Source organism: Arachis ipaensis, chromosome B2 (assembly GCF_059453495.1).
Source record: "Arachis ipaensis isolate K30076 ecotype BB chromosome B2, ASM5945349v1, whole genome shotgun sequence".
In the NCBI taxonomy this organism is placed as follows: domain Eukaryota; kingdom Viridiplantae; phylum Streptophyta; class Magnoliopsida; order Fabales; family Fabaceae; genus Arachis; species Arachis ipaensis.
Genome location: NC_142437.1, coordinates 68,277,905 through 68,300,421, shown reverse-complemented (window position 1 = coordinate 68,300,421; position 22,517 = coordinate 68,277,905). Strand labels below are relative to the sequence as shown.

The 22,517-nt window shown below is 35.0% G+C and overlaps 2 protein-coding genes and 1 pseudogene across 5 annotated transcripts; all 3 read right to left on the bottom strand.

Moving 5' to 3' along the window:
• Window positions 1-229: 229 nt before the first annotated feature.
• LOC110268846 (protein FAR-RED IMPAIRED RESPONSE 1-like) lies at window positions 230-6,503 on the bottom strand. Of its 2 annotated transcripts, XM_088503432.1 has the most exons (5): window positions 5,745-6,503; window positions 2,522-2,602; window positions 1,864-2,049; window positions 768-855; window positions 230-679 (listed from the first exon to the last, which is right to left on the bottom strand). In XM_088503432.1, exons 2-5 carry the CDS (start codon window positions 2,597-2,599, stop codon window positions 288-290), a joined length of 744 nt encoding a protein of 247 aa, XP_088359558.1. In that variant the 5' UTR covers window positions 2,600-2,602; window positions 5,745-6,503; the 3' UTR covers window positions 230-287. The 2 variants fall into 2 exon arrangements, with proteins under 2 accessions (XP_088359558.1, XP_088359557.1); XM_088503431.1 differs by lacking the exons at window positions 2,522-2,602; window positions 5,745-6,503 and having other exon boundaries at window positions 768-1,171; window positions 1,325-1,912.
• A 1,336-nt stretch (window positions 6,504-7,839) lies between these two features.
• KAB1 (potassium channel beta subunit 1) lies at window positions 7,840-18,093 on the bottom strand. 2 transcript variants are annotated; one of them, XM_016327940.3, is made up of 4 exons: window positions 17,330-18,093; window positions 16,896-17,039; window positions 16,064-16,228; window positions 7,840-8,250 (listed from the first exon to the last, which is right to left on the bottom strand). In XM_016327940.3, the coding sequence occupies exons 1-4, from the start codon at window positions 17,897-17,899 to the stop codon at window positions 8,137-8,139; spliced, it is 993 nt and encodes a 330-aa protein (XP_016183426.1). In that variant the 5' UTR covers window positions 17,900-18,093; the 3' UTR covers window positions 7,840-8,136. The 2 variants fall into 2 exon arrangements, 1 of the variants encoding a protein (XP_016183426.1); XR_015905438.1 differs by lacking the exon at window positions 7,840-8,250 and adding an exon at window positions 10,078-10,249 and having other exon boundaries at window positions 15,220-16,228; window positions 17,330-18,043.
• Window positions 18,094-20,038: 1,945 nt separating this feature from the next.
• LOC110268849 (uncharacterized) lies at window positions 20,039-22,143 on the bottom strand (annotated as a pseudogene). Its single transcript, XR_002357446.2, has 3 exons — window positions 21,983-22,143; window positions 21,723-21,823; window positions 20,039-21,238 (listed from the first exon to the last, which is right to left on the bottom strand). The product of XR_002357446.2 is annotated as an uncharacterized LOC110268849 (transcript).
• Window positions 22,144-22,517: the final 374 nt, after the last annotated feature.

The window sequence follows — 22,517 nt, the reverse complement described above, 5'->3', positions numbered from 1 at the left end:
TGTATTACTTTACTGAATTAATATTGCTGTTTAAACAGAATATACTTTTTAATTGTAGGAGGAGGTGGACCACTATAGAGTGGAGTACGCTTCCCGGATACTATTCAGTGAGATGAATACACAGAGAGATCGGGCAATTAGAGAGAGTAGTGCTATAAGGCTGTCGAAGCCATCCTCTATATTATTAAGTCCGTTTTGTCAGATTAATTCTGCTGATATAGAAACTGGGTAATCCAACTGCTTGGTAGTTTGTAAATTGAACAAATGATGTAAATATTTGCCATTTATCAACAACTTCTATTCCATGTATATTTTTTCCCATAGCCTAGAGCGGAATTCTTTAATCTCGTGATGCAATTCGCCTTTCCTCTGAATTGCGCTTGGACTTCCCTAAAATTTGCGTGAGTGTACGCATCTTGAAACTGAGCTTCAATGCAGGATTTGGTTGCACACGGTATGAGCGTATGAAAATCTGCAGCATCTAATTCTCTCTCTGCTTGCTCCCTGCTTCCGAGGCAATTATCGTATTGTTTGACGAACTGAATAAGCGAGCTGTTCCGGGTGATATACTTGTTAAAAAATGAATGCATGCTCTCGCTCCTTTGTGTGCTTCTCATCCCTGCCCAGAAGTGGTGATCCAGATAGATAGGAACCCATATGTGACGGTCTTCGTACAGATCTGCATAATACACCCAAACACAGGCTGTAAATACACCCGAGGGAACATGCAATATACACCTCTGCTGTAGATTTTAAAAAGACATTACCTGAAAGCCACTTGTTGTCCGCAAGACCAAAATTCAGCAGAAAATCATTCCAATTCCTATCGAATGAGTCTTTGCTGTGAGAGTTCCAAACAACTTGGCTCATTTCTTGTTCGATATCGGCATGTCCCTTGTACCTGTTTAATTTGCTTGGAATCTTCTTCATGATGTGCCAAATACACCAGCGGTGAACTGTTGTTGGCATACAGGCCTCTAAAGCCCTTTTCATGGATGCGCACTGATCGGTGAGAAACCTTTTCGGAGCGTTTCCTCCCATGCAACGAAGCCAGCTTTGAAATAACCATTTGAATGATTCAATTTCTTCGTTCTTCATCAAAGAGCATCCGAGAAATGTTGACTGACCGTGGTGATTCACCCCGACAAAAGAACCACAGACCAAATTATACCTGAAACAAATTATCATGGTCCAGAATGCAAAATCATTAGTTACACCTTAACAAATGCTTCGCATACACCCAATGAAACAGCCAATATACACCTCTGATGCGGATTAGTAAAAATAAATTAATTTAGCATCATAAACAGGGGCAGTTTGTTACCTGTTTGTATTGTAGGTGGTGTCGAATGAAATGACGTCTCCAAAATACTCAAAGGCGGCTCTGCTTCTTGCATCGGCCCAAAAAGCCAGCTTAATCGATTGATCCTCTTCGAGTTGGAGCTCAAAAAAGAAATTCGGATTCTTCTCTTTCATTCTTAACAAATATTTCCTGAATTCCTTTGCATCTTCTTGTTCGGAAACATTCCACACTTCCCTGGTAATGTAATTCCTCACGTCCTTTTCGATAAAATTTAACTCGCGGTGACCCCCGGCAGCAGCAACAAATGATTGGTAGGTTTTGCTTGGTCTGATACCGGCCTCCTCGTTGTTCTATATCGTACGACGAATGGACATGCTTAGTTCCCTGTGCTATTTGAGCATCTCTGCTTTGCTTGGACAGCAGGGGTGTGAATGATCCAGCACAACCTTTGAAATGATCCAAGCACCGACATCCTTCAATGTGTGTATATAAATTCTTGCAGGACAGTTTAGACCGGCTGTCGGATTGGTCTTCTCGGTCGGAGATATTTTAGATTTCCATTTTCCCTCTCTGCTACATGTAATCAGTTGGTTCTTAATCTCGTTTCCCTTCCTATTTGTGCACCGAACTCTTGTAGAGAAACCTGCAGCCTTGGCGTAGTTCCTGTAAAATTTTCCAGCATCTTCAAGGGTGGTAAAGGTCATTCCGACCTTTGAAACAAACTCGTCATCAACAACCGAGAGAGGCTGCAAAATACACCGTGTCAGAACTGTGAATACACCCATAGATATGATTCAAATACACCCAATCATGTCTAATACGATACACCCGAACTGCAACAACTCAACTACAGAATGACTTTTAAAGCCATAAACTGTAAATACACAGGCTGCAGAATACACCATCTCAAAAACTAAAAACACACCCAATCATGTCTAATATAATACACCTAAACAACAACAAGTCAATTAAAATAACAAAAAAAACCAGTAAAGTGTAGATACACCCACACTTCTAGCTAAAATACACCCAAACAAGAATTGATCTACACCCGAGCGTCTACTACAAATTCCAGGTAATTAATCACAACTAATACATTGAATCGACAGATTCAGGTAAACGTGTTACTTTCACAGTCAATGTTCAGCAATTTTTCAACTACACAATGCTATACAAATTACTAAAAGAAAATTCATACTAATCCTATGTAAATCAAACCTCAGGAACTTCATTAGATTCTGACTCATAATCCACTTCGCCTGCATTCAGCTGAGAATCTGAGGTTGAATGATCCATTATCTTCAAAACGAGATCAAACTTTGATTTCAGAAAACAACAAATCAAAAATAGAAAACGAAGGTCGAGTTGCAGAGAGAGAAAAAGGTAACCTAAACGAAGAAGATGCTAGTGAGAAAAGGAGAGGAAAAGAACGATGGAGAAGAAGGAGGGAAGACGCGCGAGAAGAAGAACAACGAAATCTCAAAATAACGAAAACGAAAAAGGAAAGAAATATTTTAAATCTGGTAGTTAGATATACGCGCGATGTTATATAGCGCGTGTAATCAACGTACCTGAAGCAGCGCATATTTTGATTTTATTGTTTAATGAACTTGTAAAACATACAGGACTTGTATGCAGAGCTTTTCCGTAATCTTAATCACACAAATAAGAAAAGATCATTTAAAGTGAAAAGATAAGAGTAATTAGATACTCGTCGTCTTATTTTATCAATCTCCTTAATGTAGAGGAGCTTGATCCATACAAAAATTGTTGAATTGTGTTTGCCTGGAAAAATTAAATTCATAGTAATAATTGTGTGAGAAAATGATAGAAACTAGATGAATGAATTGGAGAATGTATATGTATGTATGCTTGTGGATCGAACATAATGAGATGCAAAAATTTCCTCTTCGAGTGAGGATGAAACTCCTAGAGAGATCTAACTGAATTCTTCTCCAATCCTATATTGACGTGATTCTCTCCTTATTTCCATTTGCATTCCCCTCTAACTTACTTAGGATACTTTAGTTCTCTAGCTCTAGTTCCCTGCATCCTCCTCTGTTTCTTAATATAATCCTTCAACCAAGTTGGAGCTCGTCTCATTCTCTTTGGCTCAATTTCATCTCTTTCAATTGGTTCTAGCCAATCTTTCTCCTTCTCATTCTTTCTTAGCCCATCCTCAATATTATGATTTTGGTTTGGAGTTACAATTGAGCTATATCAACTATCCCTTCCTCCATAGAGACCTTTCCCTCAAGTTCCATCTCAGAAAATAGAGTTGTAAATTCAAACATATCAACCTAGATGGCCTCTTCTCGCGAAACCCCTTTGCAACCGACCATAGCATCAACTCGCATTCCATCTGAGGTTGTCATGGTTTTCTTTTCTAATACCGCCATAGGATAAGGGCAAATATGGAGCAACTAGCGCATCTACTAGTGGAGGACCCTTTTACTCTTCAAAACCGAGATATGGAAGATCAAGTGCAGGACACACATCGACGGTAGTGCGAATTGATAAGCCACATGATCCACTGACTCCTGGATCTTGAACCTGCCATAAAACCATTTGCTTAGTTTGTTATGGCTGCTCATGATTAGAGAAAGTTGGCGTAACGATTTGATTTAGAGCAAAACCTAATCATTCGTAGCAAACTCATTGGGTCATCAAAGATGATTTGCTTACTGCCGTATCTTCACTTGAACTTGTTAGAGGAGAAACCTCAGTTCGCGATGTATCACCTTTCTAGCTCTTTGAAAATCATTGACTTCCTAAACCTCCGACACTTGTGGTAGATAATTTGACAATGCTCTCATTAGAAATCCATAGAGAGTTTCATGAGGCGACATTTTCTAACGCCTAATGGTGGGTGCCATTATAACAAAATTCTGCCCACAACAAGTAGGCGCTCCAAATCTTGGGGTAAGAATGAGTGGAAACCCTAAGGTACTGATCTAGAGACCTATCGATGACTTTTGTTTTGCCATCTGATTGGGATGAGAGGTCGTGTTGTAAAAGAAACTGGTACCAGTACCACTGAAACTTAGAAGACTTTTCCAGAACCTACTCAAAAAGGGGTACCACTCAAATTTAGGAGATTTTTTGTGAACCTTGCTAAAACGATCAACAACCACCGATATGTGATGAACCAGACTAATTTGGGATGCTACACAATGAAGTCCATTGTGATATCCATCCAAGGATTCGCCAAAATTACAATGAAGTCCATTGTGATATCCATCCAAGGATTCGCCAAAATTACAATGGATGCCTAATAAGGATGACCATAAGTGGATATGGCAACAAAAGTCATAACTTACCATCCAAAATAAACACAAACAACTACATCATCCTAGTAATAGTAAAATAGCAACTTATATTAAGTAGGCCCTAGTCTTCACTTCTTCTTTAGAGGATTGAAAGCAGCTGGTGCATTAGAGTTACTTGGTGCCTTGAAGCCTGAGGGTGGATTGAAGCCTGGGTCCTAGAGTTAGGATAAACTAGAAAAGCCTTGCTGTTGTGAAAGGGCTCGTGGATGCTAATGTCTTTGAAGAAATTCCATTATTGTTACTTGGTTTAGGACGTATTGGCTTGGATGCTTTTGCAGTTACTGGTGTAACATGTAAAAAGCTTAAATCAGGCAAGTATGGCCTCACAATGGGTTGTTTTGATCTCCATGGTCTTGCTATTAGTGTGATCCCTAGTTGTATGTCGTTGTAAGTTATGGAGTTGGGTTAAGGATTAACATTGGCCTCTTGAATAGGCCACAGAAATGACAAATTCAATTTCTGACCGAATAAATCATTACAAGACATTATAAGAAAATCAATTCCAATTCTTAAACCCAGAAGCACTGACATTGAGAAAAACAATTCCAATACCTCAACTGGTGGTATAGATTGAGAATGTGGAATCTCATCTTCTCTGAGCTTGTTTGGGTGAGCTTCTAAGAAAAGATCTTTTTTTGAGTTATCTTTTTTTAAAAGATCTTATGGAAAAGTAAAAGTAATTTTATATTTGGGAATCTCATACAAAAAATCTTTTTATCTATCAATTATGTTTGGGTATAACGATATAAAAGTACTTTTTTATTTTTATTAGATGAAAAACATCTTTTTTTTAAGAGAAAAAGATCTTTTAAAAAAAGATATAAATTACAGCTTCTCAAAAAAGATCTTTTTTTTTTCTAGTGCTTTTACTTTTACTACTAGAAATTTGCCAAACACGTTAAAAAATAAAAAATATCTTTTTTTATTAAAAAAAGATCTTTTTTTTTATCAAAATAATGACGCCCAAAGTTGTGGCGACTTTGTAATTTCTATTTTTGATTATTTCTTCTTCTGCTTCTTAGCTTTAGCTTATATGCACAACTAAGTTTAAAATTTAGACTTAATATGTTCGTAATGTTTCAAATGCAATATTATACACAAGTAGCACTTACAACATGATCAATTGCTTCACTCTTTATTGGTTCACCATTTGTCACATTTGGATTAACTCCATTCGGCCCTGGAGCATTGCTAGTGGGAGGCACATCCTGATGTTGTAAACAGATAAAATAGAGACAATTAAACTCTAATTGACTTTTTTTGCAGACTAGATCCCTAAAGATATTGATAGAGTACTCTTAAACCCACAAACATTATAAACTTAGGTCTACATAGTACTTGCTACTCAGCTTGTTGGACTTGTTGCTGCTGCCTTGATGGATTGTCAGTAGCCTCAGTTGTTCTTTGCTTCTTTCGCTTTTGTTGCCAAACCCTTAAGCATTTCCACTTAGTCTTTGTAAATGACCAAGTCTCTATCCAACTTAGAAAACATGTTAACCTTGCCATTCATGTAGTTGAGAACACCATTTTTATTTCTTTTAAACCAACCTCCATGATAAAACACAAGCACAATTTCATAAGACATTTGTAGTAAGCTAACAGTAAATTAAACTAAACTTCAACAACTCAAAACCAATTTTTAATTACCTCACTCAACATTAATCAGAAATCGCTAATTGATTTTCATTACTTGATAACTTTAATTAACCATAAAACAGAAAATATTTGTCGCCTTAGCTACTAGACAAGCCACTAATTCCACTAACTTTGAGTTGCGTGCAAGGTGTTACAAAGTAGGACCATCTAGCAGAATCACACTCACAGGACCACAACAAAACCAAACATAAAAAAATGCTAGAAAACCAAGCAAAGAGCCTACCTCGTAATCCTCGAACAGGACGTCATGCTATGTCATGATGACGTCAGATCTTCGCCGTCACTGCATCGTCACATCGTTGTTCGTCTTCCATCACGGTGTCTCTTACTGGAGAATTTCTGGTGTGAAATAGGATTTTTCTTAAGATTCTTCTGTAATTGTTAGTGTTAATAAGGGAAATGAATGGGAAGAGATTGCTTATATGATGTTGCTGTTGTGTAATGCAACGTTTTGGCCTCATCAGAACGCCAATGTTTTGCTTACGGTATAAGGAGCCGATCTGTCCAAATGGATTGTCCAATAACATGTAGCAACATAACCTTACATGTAGTCTTTACCTCTTATTAACGGAAATTTTGACAGAAAAGCCATGATATCTAACGAAAGTGATGGATAGAGGTCGCAATGACATTATACCTTTTTTTAGGGGGTGGAAAAGGGTTTTGCGAAATCGTCAGGGGCTAGGGTGAGGTTCTACTCGATTAGAAAACTAACCTAGCAAAGGTGAATAACTTAAATATTTACTTGCATGATATTTACTTTTTGGCCCTCTTTATTACCAAAGATTTGCACCTATTTCTTTTGACTTTTTCTTGCTCCGCTATGCTTTCCCCCGTTGATTGCATTTACAATTCATAGCTATATATATATATATTCTTGCTTTGATTTGCTTTTATAAAATGGGTTTGAAAATTGAACGTTCTTATTAATATATCCCAAATCATTGATATCTTTCTAATAAAGACTACAATACATTCCCATGTGATTTTAAAGTTCTATTAAAGCTTTGACGACTGCAATTATATTGAATTTGAGGATGTGATTTAGAACATCAATAAGTGAATGAAACAATTTGCAAGATGTACAACTGATAGTGGTAATAAGTTCAACCAGCTATTATATATGGCACGAGTCAGTACCCATGTTGGTAACAAAGATCATGAAGATAGAGCACGAGACCGAGTGCGTGAATTGATCACTGTTTCTGAGCACATTACTAATTTGAGCATAACTGGAAAACCCAGAACTGAACTCTGATAATATACCCAAAAATTAATAGCTTTGGTAGATGCACAACATCTTAAATTTTTAGCACCTAAAATACTCGAACAAAATTAGATTTATGAAACCTTCACATCTTAACAAATGTGCACAGATCATATATGGATCTATTATATTAAAAAAATAAAAATAAAATAAAAAATAAAAAAAAAACTTTTCTAAAACACGAAGTGTTGAGCATATTTATGCCAAAAAATATGCTCTCTTTGATAAGCAACCAGGAAAAATAAATTTCTGCCCCAGTAACATTCTAGAGCTCACAACATAGATAAGAATCCAAATAAAGTCTAAAATTAAAAACTTATAAACTGTTCAAATCATATAGCCATCATTAAATCTGAGCCAATGTAAATCCTATACCCCAGTTACTCAATTCTGGGAATATATTGCAACTAAAATCAATTTGGCAACCTTGAACCCAAAAGTAAAGGCAAAGTCAACACCAATGTACAACACAAAGAAGATACAAACAAGGAAGAAAAGAAGAGATCTCAATCGGGAATAACACCAAGCATGCCGATATAAGGTGCAAATAATGTAGCATTGTAGCGGATCTGAAGCAGCATCTATCTGTATGAGTCGGGCCGCTTCGGCTTGCTTTGAACAACAGCCTCGATTTTATCCATCACAGCAGGAGTAAGTAATGGAATGACATCAATGGCTTTCATGTTCTCTTGAATCTGAACAGAAAACAGAAAAAAGTAAGATAAATAACCAGGATATTTTTAATCATACTTAGTACTACTATAAATTGTCAAAATGCATGTATATATAAGGTACGAAAATATGCATATAGATCATGCATTATGTATGATCCATCGATTTTATATTTTTCACTTCAACACAATAGCTTTGGAAAAGATAACATTAAATTTTGGTAACGTGTATATATGTACTAATATAAAAAACCTTTTAAATTTTATTGGACCACAAAAGAAATTTTAAGAGCATCTCCAACGGTGAATAAATGAAGGACCTGTTTACTGTTTGTCTAACAAAAGATGAAGACCAACCGTTGGAACAAAATAAAGATGAGTCCCAGCACATTTTTCAAAGCAAGCAAGGCCCTGCTCAGAGAGACTTGGTTTGTTTTCATTTTGATTTTGATATTTTAACTTGTGGCATTTAAGTTAAAAAAAAATTAAATAATATGGTATTAATATAATAACTAACGTTGCATAATATGTTAACCATACATATATTTAACTTTATGTATATAATTAAATATTATAATTATTTATAAATTAAATATGATTTAAGTATTTAATATAGTTATTTAAAAAATTATATTAAATTATATTAATTATTTAAATCATAATTAATATAAGTAATTAAATTAATATTGAATATTAATTATATTATTAAATTAAATTAGCTGTTGTAAAACTAACCGTTAGCCGTTTCAAAATTAGCCGTTGGAAACTAGTCGTTACTATGTTACCGTTATCATTAACAAATATGGCAATTTCACAATGCTTGTCGTCAACTATAGAGCTTAATTATGTTTTTCTGTGTATAAGCAATTTTACAAATTAGTGTAATCGCGAATTATATATTGTGTATTATTGTTATATATGAATTTATTTAATATTAATATCTTTTAATAGTGAATTATTTTTAAATTTATAAATTTAAATTATATTATTGAAAAAAATTAATTACATTAATTTTAAGTATTTTAATTAATTAATTAAGTGGAACCACAACAAAGACTAAAATTAGTTCCTCCTAATAGAGAAGAGAGAGATGCTTTGAGTTCTTATTTACTGTTTATGACGCAAAAGCTGATATGGAGTTATTTTTTATGACAGGTGGACCATAAACAGAAACTGGGATGAATTCGCTACTGGAGATGGTCTAAATGGGTATTTTATAGGAACCGAAAACTTGTTTAAGCCTATTAATTGCTTTTTGCTAGACTCTTCAATAGGTAAACTGCTAGTCTGGTACAGCCAGGACTATATATTCTTTCCCTTATTCTTCTTTCCTCCTTCTATATGTCTATCATCTTTGTTTTCCTTTTTTCTATTTTCGTTCTTGATTTCTGTGAGTAAAAGAAAAATGTCTTTTCTTTTACGATTGTTGTGGTATTAGCGGCAGCATAAAAACTAAAAAAGCATGGTGTTAGAGATGCGCAGGGCTCTGTTTCCCTAATATAAGATATTTTAAAAATGAAGCCTGGCGATACACAAAAAACTTTCAACATTGGTTTTGAGATGTTCCCCTTTCGGTTTAACATCAGTTAAGAACCCATAAATGCAGTCATGTTTTTAACATTGTTGGGACTTGAGATTGGTAGTTTTAGTTTTTATGGAAGCAAAAGTTCCATTCAGGAAGTAAGCCTTTTAAGTATTTTAAGGCTAAGTTCTGTTTCAATAATTTAACTTTCCATTAGTTTCGCCTTTTTCGTGTGTGCATGTGCACGTATGCGCGTGTGATGGCTTTGGTTTTCTTCCCTTCATGAAAGAGAGAATTTTGTGACTTTTTCAAAATTTTCTTTTAAATCCTTTTGGGTCATAGAGAATAGGGGATCAAGTTCTTTATCTTTTAACAAGTATCTTTTAGTTTTTCAAATTTGAACTACTAGTACCCTTTCCATATTTTTCTTCATTTTGATAATTCAAGGTTAGGAAAGGAAGTCTAACTCCCTGGGACCTAGAGTTGTTAACGATACAGTTCCTTGTTGACTAGATCAAATCAAAATCAGATTCTTAATTTATTTCATGAATCTTTTCTGTAAATAGAATTAATTATAATATCCTTTCTGGTTTTAGTTTAGCTTATTTTTAGGAATTTTATTATTAGAAATCTTTCCTTATTTTAGGCTAGTATTTTTTCCATTTTCTAGTTATTTCTACTTCTATAATTCCTCTATAAAGAGATGATTTTATGTACATTTGAATATACATAATATTCAGACACTTCAAGTTGGTATCAGAGCAGAATCTCTGCACTGTGCCTCTGATTTATAGATATGGCTGACAGTTCCTCAGTCATTAATCATGAACAAAAGGAGAACACCACTCCTACTCCATCAGATTTAAAATCTGAGCAACGGGTACTAATTAGTGGTGACTCCCATTCAATTCAGATCACCACATTTCGACTCAATGGGTCAAACTACCTTAGGTGGTCTCAATCAGTTTAGATGTACATTCGTGGAAGAGGGAAGATTGGATATCTCACTGATGAGCAAAGCCAGCCTAACGTCACTGACACTATATAATGTGTGGGATATCGAAAATTCCATGGTGATGACATGGCTGGTGAACTCAATGGAGGAGGATATCAGTAGTAACTATATGTACTATACCACTGCCAAAGAATTGTGGGATAGTGTCGAGGAGATGTACTTTGATCTTGGGAATAAATCCCAGATTTATGAACTTACTCTAAAAGCTAGAGAAATTCAACAAGGGAGTGACAATGTCACCAAATATTTCCACACATTGAAGCGGGTGTAGCAGGACCTTGACCACTTCAATAACTACAAGTGGATTTCAGCCGCTGATGCCAAACACCACCAACAAACAGTGGAAGAAGGAAGGACATTTCAGTTTCTTGCAGGCCTCAATGTGGAGCTAGATGAAGTTCATGGCAGAATTATTGGAAGAACAATCCTACCCTCAATTGGAGAAGTTTTTGCTTAGGTTAGAAGAGAAGAAACTTGTAGAGCTGTGATGATGGAGAAAGGCAAGACTGAACAAACTTCTTTGGAGTCTAATGCACTCTTAGTGGCACCTACTGCACTTAAAAGTTCATCAAATCAAAAGTATCCCTCCAATCTTTGGTGTGACCACTGCAATAAACCTCGTCACACCCGAAAAACCTGCTGGAAGATTCATGGAGAATCAGCACATCTTAAAGGCAGCAAACTTGGTCCTAAAATATGTTCTACCCCAACTGCTCATGATGCTGAAAAATCATCCTTGACTAAGAAACGGGTTGAGCAGCTCATAAGGCTGTTAAATTCCAATTCTGTATCTAGTACTCCTAGTGGTTCTTTGGCTCAAACAGGTAATTTTAGTATTCCTATGTCCCTTAACTGCACCTCAAACTTGAATGCACCATGGATTGTCGATTCAGGTGCATCTGACCATATGACCAGCCTCTCTCCTTTATTTAAAACTTATTCTCCTCCTTTTGAAAATGAGAAAATTAGAGTTGCTGATGGTAGTTTTTCATCCATTGCTGGAAAAGGTACAATTAAATTCTCCAAAAACATTGACATAAGAAATGTCCTACATGTACCTAAGCTTTCTTGTAATCTTCTCTCTATTAGTAAAATCTGCAAGGATTCCAATTGTGCTGTGACATTCTTTGACACTCATGGTATTTTTCAGGACCGGACCTCGAAAAAGATGATTGGCAGTGCTAAGATGATGGACGGGCTCTATCATTTTGAGAATATTTCGGAAGATAAAGTAGCTCAAGGATTTAGTGGTATAAGTTTTATACCTATAAAGGACCAAATAATGCTCTGGCACAACAGACTAGGACATCCTAATTTTCCATATCTCAAACATTTGTTTCCAAATTTGTTTAAGAATATTGATTCTTCCTTAAATGTGAAAGTTGTATTCGTGCAAAAAGCCATAGAGTTTCTTATTACTCTCAACCTTATCATGCATCTAAACATTTTCAGTTGATTTATAGTGATGTATGGGGTCCATCGAAAACAACAACTCAATTTGGAAAGAAATGGTTTGTGACTTTTATCGATGACCACACACGACTATGTTGGATATATCTCATGCATGAAAAATCTAAGGTTCCTAAAATTTTTCAGTATTTTTCAAAAATGGTAGAAACTCAATTTGACACAATTTTTAATATTAAGAAGTGATAATGGTACTGAATTCTTTAACAAAAATCTTGGTGAATTTCTTCAAAAAAAAAAAGGTATTTAACATCAATCTACATGTCCCAATACACCCCAACAAAATGGCATTGCTGAAAGGAAGAATAAACATCTCCTTGAAGTAGCACGTGCCATTATGTTTGAGGGTAATGTTCCAAAGTATTTATGGGGAGATGCTGTCCTAACAGCAGCCTATCTCATAAATCGAATGCCTACGCGTGTGTTAAATTACTACACACCGTTGGATACTTTCAAAAAGAATTTTTCAGCATGTAGGTTGCATTCTAATTTACCTTTAAAAGTATTTGGTTGTACTGTATTTTTGCATACACCTTCACCCCGAAGTAAACTTGATCCAAGGATAGAAAAATGCATTTTTATTGGCTATTCCCCAAGTCAAAAGGGTTATAAATGTTTCAATCCACACACAAAGAAATGTCATGTAAGCATGGATGTTACTTTTTTGGAACATGAAACATTTTTTCAGAAGAAATTTCTTCAGGGCGAGAGTCTAAGTGAAGAAAATTTTTTGCATGAACCTTTACCCACTCTTATCTTACATATTAAGGATACAACTTTCACTGATCAAACAATTTCTAAAATAATTGCCAAAAAAGATGAGGAAATCAATTCTGAAATTGTGCCAGAATTAGTTGGAACACAAACAGAAAAAAAAATACCACAATCAGAAAAGGAGCTTCGATGTTATGTTCGAAAATATCCCAAGAAGAATAGAGACCAGCCCATCATCTCTATACCAACCCAATCTGAAAACCCGGAAGACGGCCCAACTGTAGTACCTGAGGATCTTCCAGGTAAATCTGAAATTGCTACTTCTAATAATAATTTGCCAATAGCCCTTAAGAAAGAAACCAAAACCTGCACCAAAAAGGTACTCAAAACCAGCACCAACCATCCTATTTCCAATTATGTCTCTTACCAAAATCTCTCTCAAAAACGTCGAGCTTTTACTTCTAAAATTACAAATCTGTTTAAGCCTAGGAATATAGAGGAAGCACTAGATGATCCCAATTGAAAATTAGCAATGATGGAAAAGTGGCATGCACTCAAGAAGAATGAAACTTGGGAGATTGTAGATCTGCCACCGGAATACAAAATTGGTTGGCTGCAGGTGTGTTTTCAACATCAAGTGCAATGCTGATGGAAGCATAGAGAGGTATAAGGCTAGGTTAGTAGCTAGGGGATTTACACAAACCTATGGAGTAGATTATCAAGAGACCTTTGCTCCAGTTGCTAAACTCAACTCTGTGCGGATTCTCTTATCTCTTGCTGCGATTTACAATTGGCCTTTACATCAATTAGATGTAAAAAATGCTTTCCTGAATGGGGAGCTAGAGGAAGAGGTATTCATGAAACTTCCACCTGGATTTGAGGCTGAACTAGGGAGGAATAAAGTATGCAAACTAAAGAAATCTCTCTATGGATTGAAACAATCCCCAAGAGCTTGGTTTGAACGACTTGGAATGGTGGTGAAGGGACTTGGTTATACTCAAAGCCAAGCTGACCATACACTTTTCTATAAACATTCAGCAGTTAATACAACTGCCATCTTAATTGTATATGTGGATGACATTATTCTGACAGGTGATGATAGCTTGGAGCTAAAAGACTTGAAAGAAAAGCTTGCCAAAGCTTTTGAAATCAAAGAACTTGGCTCATTAAAATACTTCCTTGGAATTGAATTTGCAAGGTCTAAGGAAGGCATTTTTTATGAACCAACGAAAGTACATCTTAGATCTTTTAAAAGAGACGGGATTACTTGGTTGTAAAGCTGCTGAAACACCTATAGAGCCTAACTTAAAATTGAAGCCAGCTGAACCAGAAAATGTAATGGACAAAGGGAGATATCAACGGTTAGTGGGGAGGCTAATCTATTTATCCTATACACGCCCGGATATAGCCTTTGCTGTGAGCATGGTAAGCCAGTTTATGCATTCACCTGGCCGAGAACACATGGATGCTGTCTTTAGAATCCTAAGGTACTTGAAGGGGTCGCCTGGAAAATGGTTACTCTACAAAAACTATGGACATCTTCAAGTAGAAGCCTATACAGATGCAGATTGGGCTGGAAATGTCATGGATAGAAAGTCAACATCCGGGTATTGCACCTTTGTTGGAGGAAACCTGGTTAGTTGAAGGAGTAAAAAGTAGAGTGTTGTAGCACGAAGTAGTGCAGAAGCTGAGTTTAGAGCAGTGGCTCATGGAATATGTGAAGCACTATAGGTAGAGAAAATCCTACAAAAATTAAAGGTTCTCATTTCTCCACCAATAAGGTTGTATTGTGACAACAAATCTGCAATTTCTATTGTCCATAATCCAGTTCTGCATGATAGAACTAAACATGTTGAAGTTGACAAGCATTTTATAAAGGAAAAGATTGAGAGAGGACAGATTTGTATCCCATATGTTCCGACCACGGAACAATTGGCAGATGTTATAACTAAAGGATTACCCAAGAAGACCTTTGATAGAATAATAAGCAAACTGTCAATGAAGGATATCTTCAAGCCAGCTTGAGGGGGAGTGTTGACTAGATCAAATCAAAATCAGATTCTTAATTTATTTCATGAATCTTTTCTGTAAATAGAATTAATTATAATATCCTTTCCGGTTTTAGTTTAGCTTATTTTTAGAGATTTTATTATTAGAAATCTTTTCTTATTTTAGGCTAGTATCTTTCCCATTTTCTAGTTATTTCTATTTCTGTAATTCCTCTATAAAGAGATGATTTCCTGTACATTTGAATATATATATAATATTCAGACACTTCAAGTCCCCTTCCCAAAAAACCTTCTAGGATTTCAACCTCCGACCTTGAGGATAAAGGTGGCCCATGAATTAATCCAATTCCCACTAAGATAACCCATATTGGATCTGATTCCGTATAGGTTAGTGCCTAGTATGGGGTTGAAAATAAGCTTAAAATTTTCAATAATCTGCTGATTGTTTTCCCTCTTTCGAATGATAAATTGATATGAACCACACTAAAAAAACACTTTGGGATTATTTGACAACAGATTTCAGAGGCAATTTCCAATTTTTAAAAGAGAATGACCTGGTTAAGGAATTATCTTCTGGCAGTGTTTCAAAAGTCAGAAAACAGAGTACTTGTTTTACTGCTTGTTTCTTGTGGCATCCACCACCACCCAAGTCTCTGCCCTTTGGTTTCACAATTTTCCCAAATAGGTTTTTATTTTCTAGATTTTTAAAATTATTCTTAAAAACACCACTTCAAATAGAATTATTCTAATTTTTGAAATGTTTTCCAAAACTAAAGAACAGAACCTGTTTCAAACAGGCCCTTTATCGTTTGTTCCTTGAACCTTTCATAAATGTGTTTTATGTCCTTTTCTATTCCTTCTTGTATTCTCTAGTTTTTACACTTTAATACCTTCCTTTGCTCAGTCCCATTCTTTTCTGTTTTAAGCAAACAGAATTCACCGGATACAGAAATTAGCTTTCAGAACAGTTGTACCGGTATTATGGTCAATTTGGAAAGCATTTTTATTTTAAATGTGTAAAATGAAAGAGTAGGATTTGTATCAGATAGGTTTCATTGATATTCCAACTAAAAGGTCTTCTAAATACGTCTTGAATGGGCGAGAACTAACCTGAGACTCCTTCGTAGCACCAGTAATAACTGATGAAACATTAGGATTGGCTGCACACCATGCGATTGCAAGTTGTGATAATGGCACACCCAGTTCATCTGCTATAGGCTTCAGCCCATCAACCTTTTTGAGCACATCGTCGACCAGTGATCGATTTGCCAGATTCTACAGGACGTGAGAAAAAGAGTTAATAGTTACATGCTTGGTCACAAACAAATGTGATAGAAAAATCATTCAATACATGTTAACAAAGTAGGCATCTAAATGCTAAACTTAACTCTGAGCCAAAAACAAACAGCAACAATATATCAACTACAATTCTTGTAAACAACTCTTTTAAGGAGCGTCTGCAAAATCAATGCTTCTCATTAGTCAATATCATTGGATACATGTGTCCCATTATTTACATTATAAAATGCTGATCCATACACACAACTCTAATAAATAGGCAAGTATACATCATTGTTCGGCAATCAAAATACGACCTCAAATTTGTGATACTTTTTACACCTAAGATGTCAGTTGCAGCAGAAAATACAGATAACATTGCACCATCCACCATGTAACATATCGCAGTATCAACTAGACAAATAAGTCAATTTCTTTTACCACAACTTGTGAGAAACTAAATCCCCAAAGTTAATCCATGCTATAAAAGTCAATACAAAAAGCATATAATGCAACACAAAAAAACAGAACACCCAACTTGAGCCTTCAGCCTTAGAAGACCATGTCCATAGTATCTTTCTTTTAGACATCCACTGCTTGGCAAATTTCCGAAAAAAAAGACACAAACACATATAACTTTCTGGAAATTTAAATCAAGCCTTACTTTGTAATTTTCCAAAGCAAAGCGGCTATCAGGAGGAATAGCTCCTTTCTTGTATTTCCCTGTAAGCACTCCAGATGCAAGTGGACTCCAAGTAGTCAGACCCAAACCATGGTTGCTGTAGAGCGGGAGGAACTCAGACTCAACCTGTAAAGAGAAATAGTTACAGTCAAATCAAAGTTCTTACTAAATCTCGTTGATAAAAAATTAAAAAGAAAATTACGACAATAGACTATGAACAGTCACTGGCTAGCTAAAATTATAAATTTTCTTTCAAACAATATCAATAACCAATCAGCATCTCCTTGCTAACCAAATATACCCCAATGTTCTATTTCACTATTCTATTCCACGTGAATCCAGTAACCGCTATAAGTCCCTCCAGTTAAGATCTACTATAGCAACACAAAGAATGCATCCAAAATCATCAAGCTAACCTTGTGCCTGGACAAGAGGTTATACTCGGGCTGTTCGACAATAGGACCGACCAAATCGAGCCTATCGGCGACGCCCCAGGCCTCAGTGATCTGCTGGGCGGACCACTCGCTGGTCCCCCAGTAAAAGGCCATGCCGTGGTCGATCAAGAAATTCATGGCCCTAACGGTTTCTTCAATGGGCGTAGAGACGTCAGGGCGATGGCAGTAAATGAGGTCAACATAGTCCATGTCGAGGCGCTTGAGCGAGGCCTTGGTGCCTTCGATGATGTGCTTGCGAGAGAGGCCCTTGTCGTTGGGGCCCTGGCCGCCCCAGAAGATCTTGGTTGAAACGACGACGTCTGAGCGCTTCCAGCCGAGCTCACGGATGGCTTGCCCCATGATCTCCTCGGCGCGGCCGTTGGCGTAGACCTCGGCGTTGTCGAAGAAGTTGACGCCGTGGTCGCGGCAGCACTGCAGCAGGGACTTTGCCTCCTTCACGTCTAGCTGGTTCCCGAAGCTCACCCATGCCCCGTATGACAGCTGGCTCACCTTCAGCCCCGATCGCCCTAGATTCTTGTACTGCATCGTCATCTTCAAGGTGGGCGAAGAACAGGGAAATGCACAGTGGATCAAGAGTTTGTTGCGTGCTACTTGCCAATTTGGGGGGAATAAGAAATAAGTAGAAGGGATGTGGTAGTGGAACGTTTTAGACGGTTTTAGAAAATGAGAGATCTTTCTTGCGATGATGGTATCTATCAGCTAAAGTGTTAGGTGTAATTAGGTGTAATTACTAATTATTATTATTATTTTTTTTATCTTATAAAAATCGGATTTCTATACTTAACATCCTTCTAAAAGTGTTTTTCGATTTATTTCTTTAAATTATGTAAAGCAAATCAATTATAACTAATTAATGATATTAATTAATTAATTTGATTAGAAATTTAAATTTTACAATTAATTATATCAATTAATTAATTTAGTTAATTATATTATTTATTTAATTTGATTTGATTGGAGTAAATATTAATTTATTTTAGTAAATAATAAATATGATAACGAAATACATGAATTACTTTAATTAGTTTATTTTTTTCAATGTCATCTATTTATACCAAATTATAATGTATTTTTTACTCATTCCTTCTCTTTTCTCTCTTTCTTTTTCTCTCTCTAGGCTATATTTGGTTGTAAGGAAAGAAATAGAGAGGAAGGAAATAGAAAGGAAAGAAAGAAAAAGAAAGAAATTGAGTGAATTTTTATTTTTCTTAGATGTGTTTGGATGAAAGAAAAATTAAAAGGAAATAAATGTTATAAAAAGATAATTTTATCCTTATATTATAAATGATATAGAAAATAGTAAAAGGGTAATATTGGAAGTAGAGAGAGATTTAATTTTCTCTCCATTGTTGGAAGAAAAAAAATTGGTGGGTCCCACTATTATTTTTCCATCCATTTTCCTTCCTCTTCCATTTCTCTCCTCAACCAAACAAAGAAAAAAAATTATTTTCTTTCCTATTTCTTTCCTTCCTTTTTCCTTCTTCCCATTTTTACCTCAAACAAACACACCTTATCACTTTGTTTGGATGAAAGATAGAAAATGAGAGGAAAGAAAATGAAAGAAAAGAAAATGAAAGGAAAAGTTGATTTTCTTTTATGTTGTTTGGATGAAAAGAAAATAGATGGAAAGAAAATAGAAAAAAATTTTTGTTGTGTTTGGATGAAAGGAAAAGTAAGAAAAGAGAAAATCATAACCAAGTGAAATTATATTAATATCCTTCTTTATATTATATATAAATTATAATATACCAATGTATTTAAATTATTTTCTAATAAAAAAATTATCCAAATTATATTTCAATATTTTAACGTGTTTTCTTCATTAAAAATAATATTTTTTTGAATTTATTTTTATGAATTTATTCTTTTCTATTATCTTTTAATGTCATAAATAAAAATATATATTATTCTTTTAAAAATATATAAATAAATAATCTCGTAAAAGAATAATAAAAACTACTCATACTTTACATCATTAATCTCCTTAAGCATATTTAAAAAAAAATTTCACTAAATTGTATTTACAAAATAAAATATTATCAAAAGTTAGTAGCATTTCTTTCCAAGTACGTGCGACCAAAAATCATATACAATTTTTATAAACATATAACAAAACGCCAAAAAAGTAATAATCAAAAGAATTCCTAGAGAGTACTATTTTATCATCAGACAACACTTTTCAAAACGGTAATTCTTCATGGTCAGCGACATCGCCTACTTCCAAAAAATCAATTCTACATAGCTTGAGCCATCTGTACCCATCTATCAAAAAAATAAAGTTTATCTGAGTCAAAAATATTAACACATGATCGATTTTTACTTGTACTAAGCAGCGTACTTCTTGTTCCCAAACATTTTCAAGTTATGATTCCTGCACGAGCATATACAACAAAGACAAATTAATTCAAAGATCATAGTTGATCATGATAATCTATTTTATCGATGTCTTTCTATTTAAACAACCAATCAATCTCAAAGTATATATACATAAAGTGATTTCCAACCATGGTTAACATAAATAAAACAGAAAATTATATCTTCTTTAAATACATAAAGATATACCCATAGTATATGACACTCAGAAACCCGTAATCAATTAATGAAAGCAATAACCTCAAATTAATCAGAAATTAAGTGTGTATAAAAGTTATACTTGTAATGGTTAATGTTTTATGAAAGTACCATATCTCCTAAGCGAACACCAGCAGCTGTCATGAAATAAAAAAGAGCATCCAATCGCATTTCAAGTGGGATCCCAAATATTTGGCGCTTTTTCTGCTCATTTTCACATAAAAACTGATAACACTGCATCCGAGCTGAACCTATCAGTCCTAATTCAGTCAACATATCCCATACATCTGATTCGCTATAAAGGCGAGGCCTACTTTGTTGCATAATAGCCAACCCTTTTTCAGTAATTGCAACTTGTCTTTCAATTAACGAGACTTGCTTTTCAGCAACTGAAACTTGCCTCTCAGCCACTGAAGCTTGTCTGATTCAACCTGCCTCTGAGCTACGTCATGTAGCTTGCTAGACAGATAAGTACCCTCTTTGACAGCATCGGCCATGGTAGTAATTCTCAAAGCAACTTTCTCATATTGTGCCTCCAAAAAATCATTCATAGGAGACTTATGCTTTGTTCCTCTTGACGTTGAAGTCCCACCTAATTGATTTGGTTGACTATGAGGAGCACTTGGTGAATCTAAATTAGCAGAAAACGTTGGGGTATCATGTCCCATATTAACATCTATGTCAGAAAATTCAATATTTTCAAATGAGTCATTCAAATCAATATGATCTCTATCAATTTTTTGAATCCTTTCTCGTGACGTAGCAGCCCCTTTACCAGTAGCTCTATCAGCTCCGAACAACTCCTTCAAAGTATCATAATTCTTAATTTGTATTTTTTTCATTTTTCTGCTTGTGGTTTCTCTTACATAAACAAGTGTTGAAATTATTCATTGACTAACTTCATCAATAGTATAAGTAATAAAAGCAAAGTTTAAGATACCTTAATGAAGTCTTGTCACACTTCCTCTTCAGTTTCAAACTTTCTAGTTACAGAATTCCATGCAAATTCACTTAAGTGATGAAATAAGTCATATGTCTCAGCAAAATGATTTTTCAATATCTTCATTCTATTCTTTATGTGATTCTTTGTTATGTGAGGGCCTATTGCTATACTCAAAGTCTTCACAACATTGGCATATGTTTCAGTTGTCCACGAGCCATCGTGCCTATTACCTTTCGATGCTTTCTCTGCTAATACATTTAGCAAAACTTCATCCATATCATCAGACCATCTTAAATTATCTTTCAAAGGTTGATTGGCTTCTGCTGTTTTATTTCCCTTATTCGGCATTATCTAACCTGTAACAATCCAATAAAAAATTCAATCAAATAATTCTGAGTGTAAACTATACATACATATTCACATTTAAGAAACATTATCACCTATAATGATTGATATACATTCCACATTTCGAATGCAATGTTATCTGAAGTGACCTTTTTGTGTTTTTACAATTTTTTGGCTCTTTCATGATGAGGATTTGGGACTGGGTATATTCAATTTTAATCATGTTTTATTCTTTTGGGTTATCAAAAAATTTCTTAATTTATGATTTTTTTACCATTTAGGAAGCTTTGGACTTTTGAATAAACTATAACTATAATATTAATTCAGTTAATCATTACACTTGGTAATGAAGCAGGTAATAAAGAAATCAAATCAATTAAAAAGAGGAGAAAAAATAAAAAATAAAATTACGAAATCAAACATGCAGAAATCAATAAAGAAAATAGTTCACAATATCATATATATTAATTCATCTTTTGAATAGAGCAACAATACCCAAACGGGAATCACCAACACACACAAGCCAAACACTACGCAGCAGCAGGCACCTTCTGTTGTCGAACTGTATGGAATATCCAGATTTCACAGGTCGAACCCTAGCAAGCAAGCATGCACAAAACGGTGGATTTGAAGAACAACAACAAGAAACCAAAGCAAGAGGATCTTAGTTGAAAAAAAAGAGCACATACTATGTGCATAATTATTTTTCCAGTTTGTTTTTGAAAAAAGTACAAAATCGAACGAAAAAAACTCACATTTGGCTTGAATTTGCAATGATGAAGAGGAGAAAGAGCTGTCACGACGATGACGAAGCTGTCGTGGCTTGTGGACAACGAAAATGAAGCCGCGGTAGCACTGTCGAGCACAACGATGAAGATGCGGTGGAGAAGAGAAGTCTCTCCAAGTTTCAGAGACAGATAGCTTACATTAGGAATTTTTCTTCGATGTTAACAACATGGGTAAATTTATCATTTTACTTTCATTGTAGAGTTGTCATTAGTTTTCTTCGCAACTTTGGAAGGAAAAGTTGGATGTGGGTCCCACACCACTATTTTCACTTTCTTTCCGGTTTCCATTCACATCCAAACAACGGAAGATGAAGTTTTCTCTCTCTTTTCCTTCATTGCATTTTCTTTCTTTCTGTTTTCTATTGAACTAAACAGTGTGTATATGTTATGTTAAGGGTACAATTTTTGTAATTTATTTAATTTTTATTTCTTTTATTACTATTTATACATTTTATTTTTTTTATATTTTTTAAAGATTTTTGTCTATTTTAGTTGCTCATTA